A 7,232-nucleotide genomic window follows, 5' to 3' on the forward strand; every position below is an offset into this window, starting at 1 on the left:
AGTGATCTGCCTATTTACAGCCTCCCAAGAGCTGGGATTACAGGCACATACCACCATATCCTGTCTCAGTTACCTCAGCACACCCTGGGGACGGGGCGGGTCTGGCATGGCAGGCCTGGGGATTGAACCTCCTGCCCTAGTGCTTTAATCTGCTGAGCTATTTGGATGGCCCTTAAAGATTTTTTAAAGTCTTCATATTTTAGAAATACTATCTATGTTTACAAAAGTACGAAAAATATACTTTTTAATACACTATAAGCTCATTAGCACAGAAAATTTTGATTAATGCTATACTTCCAATTTGTACTACCTGGCACATAGTGGACCCTCAGTAATATTTGTTGAACAAAAATATATAAGGATGTTTACAACAGTATATTACTTCCCATATATTTTTTAAATTGGCTAAAGAATAACAAAAACAGTAAAAAATTGGGATGGGATGTAACTCAGTGGTAGATCATTTGCCTAACGTGCATGATGCCCTGGGTTCCCTGTCTGACGCCCCACACCATACACAGAATACTCATAAATGTTCATCAATGAGGAGTTGATTAAATTGTGGAATAACCATACAATAGAGTGGTAGTTGGTGAAAAAGCTACTAGTTTTTCCATGTGTGCTAATACTGACACAAGGCTTTTGTTCTGTGAAAAAAAATTACAGTAATAATGTAATATGTATATAACATGATGCTACTTTTGCTTTTAATATTTTGAATTACAAAACTACTCACCTATACATAGCAGCACTTCCTCAGCACTTAGTTTTCTGAAGCCCTTAAGTGGCTTTTGTTTATAGATGATGGGAATATATAATATATGTTTATATATTAATATCCTAAAAAATTCTACTGTGGCAAATAGATGCTATATAAATTTATTGTGTTACAAATTAATACTGAAATTTTTCATTTAGAATAATAATGAACATGCTATATGTTAATGAAAAGTCATTCTGTTTTCAAAACTACAATTAAAGAGTGCATCACTGTTTTTCATCTTGCAGATATCAGTGTCTAGCAAAATAAAATGTAATATAATTCTTCTCAACTTCTGCATTCACTATGTTGTGATGTTTTGGTTGAAAATCCAGGCTCATATCAACGCATAGTCAAAACAGGCAATCTGTTTAGATTATCTTTTCAGGTAGTTGTAGTAGTTTTCTTTGGTACTGCATCAAATCTCTGCAAGTAGTTTCTTAAAGACAGTTGCAATTTGGAGTCTGAAACTATGTCAGCGAACTTCTTGTACTGTGTCATAAAGTCCTTTGATTTATTTTGGTTTTTGAATAGATCTTTTACTCATGCATGTCTTCAAGAACATAAAAGTATATGTTTTTAATTTACTGACTTACTGAGACTTTCTAGTTGTCATATTTCATGTGCTATATCAAAAAGTTACATTAATTAAAATCACACTAGTCTCACTGAAAAAGTCTTTAAGTACTGTAAATCTATTAAGGTTACAATGATGGATATATGTTTTTCTAAATTTTAATTTTTTCCTTTTGGAAGCTGGAATTTATCATCATACTTGGAAGCTTGAATTTATTGTTGTATTTTTGACTTGATCAGTTTATTCATTTACTTGATAGGAGAATGAAACATCTAAGTCTAAATAGTTTGAATTTGATCATCTGAAAATATTGTTGCTTTAAAAATTAATTCACTCTTAAAATGTCACAGTATTTTATTTGTAGAATTACTTACATAGAGTCAAATGAATGTAGATTTTAAAAAAATAGTTATTTCTGTAATTTTCTTGGTAGGGTTTAGGTCCTGAATATGAAGATGTATTTAACACCTCATTGCAGTGGATTTTAGAAAATGGGAAAAATGTTGGAATAAGGTAATGGATTTGACTTGGACTTTGACTATTCTGTATTGTAAGACATGATTTTTTTTTTTTTTTTTTTTTTTTTTTTTACTTTAAACTCTACCTCAATTATTTTTAAATAGGTGTGTTGGTTATGGCTCTCAGGAAGAATTGAGAAATATAACTGATGTGCAGTTTTTACAGTCCACAAGACCACAGATGTCTTTTTGGTGTCGTTTCCGACGTGCTTTTATTACTGTGACCCACAGATTATTGTTGTTATGCTTAGGTAAGTTGTTAGCATGAGAAAGGTGGTACGTTGCGATCTAGAAGTTTTGTGTGTCTGTATTTTATTAAATGTCAGAGCTGAGAATGTACACTACTCATTCTGTGATGGATATCATGTAAAGCACATCCAGAAGTCTTCACTGATTAGACTTGAGAGAGTGTTAGAGGAAGGGCTTAGAAAACAGTAATATATAGAGAGAGAACTAAAACTTTGTTATAAAATGTTATAGAGCAAGTGTATTTAATATGTATGTAGAAATCTACTTTAGAGACCAATTGTGGTGGCACAAGCCGGTAATCCTTGCACTTGGGTTGGCTGAGTCAGGAGGATTGCTGTGAGTTGGAGGCCAGTCTGGATGACATAGTGAGTTCAAGGCCAGCCTTCAAGGTGTTATGAAACCCTGTCTCAAAAAACAAATAAGGGGTTGGGGAGATGGCTCAGTAGAATAATCACTTCCCTGGCAAGCCCAAGGGTCTGAGTTCAATCTTCTGTTCTGCCAAAAACAAACAAACAAAAAAAGAAATTCTTCAGTACTTTGGAAAAAAATTAAAATGTAAATCAAGCTCATTAAAATTACTTTGAATAATATCATTTATGAGAATGAAAAATTTCTGATTAGATTTTATAAATTTTTGATTGGTAATTGGAATTTAGGAAATTACTCCTTTTTTCTTATATAATCCTTTAAAAATTATTAAATTTGTTAAAAGTAAGATTTTAGTACTTTTAGTCTAATAAAATTCACTTTTCTAGTGGTTTAGTACTACACAGTCTGAAACAGTATAAACCGATAGTCAGATTTTAAATGTTCACTAGCATATGTATAGAAGAATGTTTTTTTCTGGAGAGAAGTAAAAGTTTGGAAACTATTTAATATTAAATTTTAATGTAGTTTTATATATAGTTACTTCAAACCTGTGTCTTGTTCTACTACTTCATTGAGGCATTTAAGGTAGTCATGTTAGAAACTATTTCCAGTGTTGTTGAATGCTACTGACCTTCAGTTTTTTAAAATACAAATGATATAAATTTTGCAGGTGTAGTGATGGTTTGTGTTGTTCTGCGTTACATGAAATATCGTTGGACAAAAGAAGAGGAGGAAACAAGGCAGATGTATGATATGGTAGTAAAGATTATAGGTATGGTATTTATAAATCATCATTATATAACGAACAGTCATTATATGGTGAACTTCAACATGATATGAAGTGATTAATTAGTAAAGTTGTTTGATTTATTTTCAGATGTTTTACGAAGTCATAATGAAGCTTGCCAGGAAAATAAAGATGTACAACCTTATATGCCTATTCCACATGTGCGAGACTCCTTAATACAGCCTCGTGACAGGTATGTTCAAACATTGTGAACTAAATTAAATTGGAATGTTACTTTCTATAATGTTGAAAATTATATGGAGCCAGCATGATGGTGCATACTTGCAATCCCAGCACTAGGGAGGATAAGGCAGGAGGATCACCATGAGTTCTAGGCCAGCCTGAGCTACAGAGCCAAATCCTGTCTCAGAACAAAATAAAATTATCTTGAAAGTTTTACACAGATTTCAAAAATAATTGGACATTTTCATTTCTTTCTAAATTTACTCAATTTTCCTCCTGATTTTGAATAACATAATAGGCAACTGGGTTTCTAAATCACTCTTATTCCTATACTTGAATTTTTTTAATAGTTCCAATTTTCTTTTAATTTCATCTTGATAAAGTAACATATCAGTGCTGTTTTACCAAGGTTTTAAGATATTTATGTTAATGAAGCTTTCAAAATAAAAACAAAAAAAAAACTTTAAAATTGAATCATGACATATCTTAAAACAGAATTCTTAATTGTATCAGCACAGCATGGCCACCATTGGAGTTTGTAGATTTAGAAAGAGAAAGCAAAAAGCTCATACTTCATTTTTAGAAATTTAGTAAACCTTGAGGTGATCCGTGAGTATCTAATATTTAACTAAACTCTGGGAATAATACTAAGAATAGCCAGAATTAGCATTAGCCATTACTTCACTTACTGTCATTTCAAAAAAGATTAGCCAAGATGATGGTAAAATTGTCTTTTTATTTACATAATAGGAAAAAAATGAAGAAAGTCTGGGATAGAGCTGTTGACTTCCTTGCTGCCAACGAGTCTAGAGTTCGCACGGAAACACGAAGAATAGGTGGTGCAGATTTTCTAGTTTGGAGGTGGATCCAGCCCTCTGCATCCTGTGATAAAATATTAGTAATACCATCTAAAGTATGGCAAGGCCAAGGTATGCATTTTTAAGCCCCCTCCACAAATGATTGTACTCTGATTTTTCAGAAGAACACTATGTGTTTGGGAGGAACAGTGTGTCAAAGGTGTGTGAAAGCAAAGCTCCCTTTATGCTTCCATCTTGTAGATGGAGTCAGTGTTAGCTTCTTTAATATGTTTGTATTCTTTTTCCTTGCTCATGCAAATGTAAGTGGTTTGTCTTTACTATAATAAGGACATTCTTTTGATCTTGTCCTTTTCATTTAACAAAAGCAGTGTAGCTTATGGAGCTGACAGTTTTTTTGTAGAATTTCTCCTTGAAGTAAGACAATAGTTTTGTGTTGCATATGAGATAAGATCTACACATATGTAACATAAATGTATGGAAACAACTTTTTTTTAAGCATAACTTTATAAACCTCTAGGTTTTTCTTAACTCCTCCTTCGACCCTTTCTCTTGCAAACCTCCCTGCCTAATATCTTTGTGTATCTTTCCATAGTTTGCTTAATGTCTACATAACTTCAGAAACAGATATTTATAATTGGGAGTTTTGAAATAACTGTCTGTATACTCATATTGCCACTACACAAAGAAAGCAGAAAATAGTGTATAAGAAAATTATGATTGATCTGGTTGTTTCTTTTCTGCAAAAGCATTCTTATTAATGTTTGTTAAACATAGCAGTTACAGTAAAGGTATTTAAATTGTTTTGAAATTGCGACTTAAAAAATCTTTTTTCTCCAATTAATTCTGCTATTAAAAAGCTTGGATAATAAGCTTCCATAATCATGGCATTAAAATGATGCTTTGGTGTTGCCAAAACCTATACTGACAAACTTACTTCCTTACAAATATGCATGCAGAAAGAAGTAGCCTATAAAATTGAAAACAGATAATTCTTTTTTTTTTTTTTTTTTTTTTTTTTTTGTGGTTGGCTTAGACTGTCCTAGGGGCAGGGCTGGCTCTGCATGTGGTGCTGGGGATCAAACCAAAGTCCCTGAGCACTTGCCTAAGCTTGCCTAATCAGGTGTTTCAGATTGCTGAGCTATTTAGCCGGAAAACAGATAATTCTTTAATTTACTTGACCTCCTACCAGTGTTTGGTCTTTCATCTCTTGAAACTTTCATCTTTGGACTTTGGGGATACCACATTTTCTCTCAGTGTGTTCTTTTAGATTTTCCTTTTTTCTTTGACCCCTAGATCATGGAATTCCTTTTTTAAAAAAAAAAAAAAATCATTTATTTATTTGATAGAGGGTCTTTCTATACAGTTCAGATTCATAGTAATCCTGTCCCAGCCTCCCCAGTGATGGGATTGTGGGCATGTGCCACCACACCTGCGGTTCTGGGGCTTGGCATGGGATGCGGTACCAGGGATCAGACTTGGATTGTTGTGCTTACCAGGCAGGCGCTTAGACTGCTGAGCTATCTTCCCCAGCTCTAGATTGTGGAATTTCTTAAGGTCATCTTCTCATCCACCTTCTCTCCTTAAGTCATTTCAAACTCTGACATAATGTACCATATACATTAAATTCTTTCAAGCTTCCTTTCAGCAAGTCTGTTAATGGTTTTCAGGCTTTTGTACCCTGTCATCTATTCAACTGTTTTTCTAGACTAGTGTCACCACAAATTCAACAACTCAATTATAATCTCTGTCCAAAGTGAGCTCTCCAGTGTTTCTAATGTAGTTAATGATACCATTTTAAAATCATATTTGCTTTCTTCTTTGTCTTTGTCCAGTCTTTCAATAGGTCTTGTCAAGATCTACTCTCTAATGTCCTGAGTCCATCTACTTTCATGTGTACTTTTGGCATGCCTTATCCATATTGCTATTATCTTGCACTTAGGTAACTAAAATAACCTATATAGCTGGTTTTCTTCAATTAACTTTGCATCTCTCTAATTGATTCTTTGCATAACAATCTTAAAATTATGATTTTAAAAATGTCCTATTTTTCTACTTAAAACGTAAGTGGCTATTTCTTTTACAACAATGCGAAATGCTTTAATGTGGTTTATGGATTACTGAATAGTTTGACAGCTCCCTCTCCAGGTTTTATCTTTTTGTCTTTCCTACATTAGCCACATTGGTTGACTTAGTTACTTGAATGTGACAAGGTCCTTTTTGTCATAGGGAATGCATTCTGCCTGAAATGTCCTTTACAATTTTTCATACTAATTTTTAGGTATTTTTCAGCTCTCAGCATAAACTGTTCTTGGGGAAATCTTACATTATATGATATTACAGCTCAGATGAAGTTACTTTTACATAGTTTTTTTATACTTTTTTTTTTTTTAGGATTTTAGCACAATTACAGTATCTTGGGTAATACCACTTATTGCCTGCTTGTCCAACTAAACTGTAAGCTGTATAACAGAAATGACTCAAACCTTACCATCTAACATAGAGGTTTGGCTCACAATAAATGTATGTAGTGGTGCTGAATGTGGTGACACACGCCTGTAAGTCTGGCATTCTGGGAAGTGAGGTAGGAGGATCAGGCCCAGTCTGTGTGACTTAGTGAAATTCTGTTTCAGATTTTTAAAAATCAATCAATCAATCAATCATTCATTCATTCATTCATTCATTCATTCGTTTGTTTGGTAGAGGGCCTCACTATACACCTCAGACTTGCCTCCCCAGTGCTGGGATTATAGGTGTGCACCACCATGCCCAATTTTGGGGGCTGGTGCTATGGCATAGCAGGTGGTACCAGGGATTGAACCTGGGTCCTTGCACTTGTCAGCCCGCCACTTAGATCTCTGAGCTATCTCTCCATCCACTCAGATATTTTTTTTAAATGAAGGGCTTGAGATACAGCTCAATTCAAGATCCTGGCTTCAGTTCCTGATACCCAAAATGAAAGTATACTGTAAAT

At 33.8% G+C, this 7,232-nt stretch overlaps 1 protein-coding gene across 1 annotated transcript in view; it reads left to right on the forward strand.

The window, feature by feature from the left end:
* Positions 1–7,232, forward strand: part of Lemd3 (LEM domain containing 3) — a 70,426-nt gene that overhangs the window by 59,824 nt on the left and 3,370 nt on the right. The window contains exons 5-9 of the mRNA XM_004632133.3: positions 1,771–1,850; positions 1,961–2,106; positions 3,144–3,245; positions 3,351–3,453; positions 4,194–4,372. Coding sequence (XP_004632190.1) covers positions 1,771–1,850; positions 1,961–2,106; positions 3,144–3,245; positions 3,351–3,453; positions 4,194–4,372 — 610 coding nt within the window. The remainder of the gene's footprint in view (positions 1–1,770; positions 1,851–1,960; positions 2,107–3,143; positions 3,246–3,350; positions 3,454–4,193; positions 4,373–7,232) is intronic.

Source organism: Octodon degus, unplaced genomic scaffold (assembly GCF_000260255.1).
Source record: "Octodon degus isolate 3935 unplaced genomic scaffold, OctDeg1.0 scaffold00047, whole genome shotgun sequence".
Taxonomy (NCBI): Eukaryota; Metazoa; Chordata; class Mammalia; order Rodentia; family Octodontidae; genus Octodon; species Octodon degus.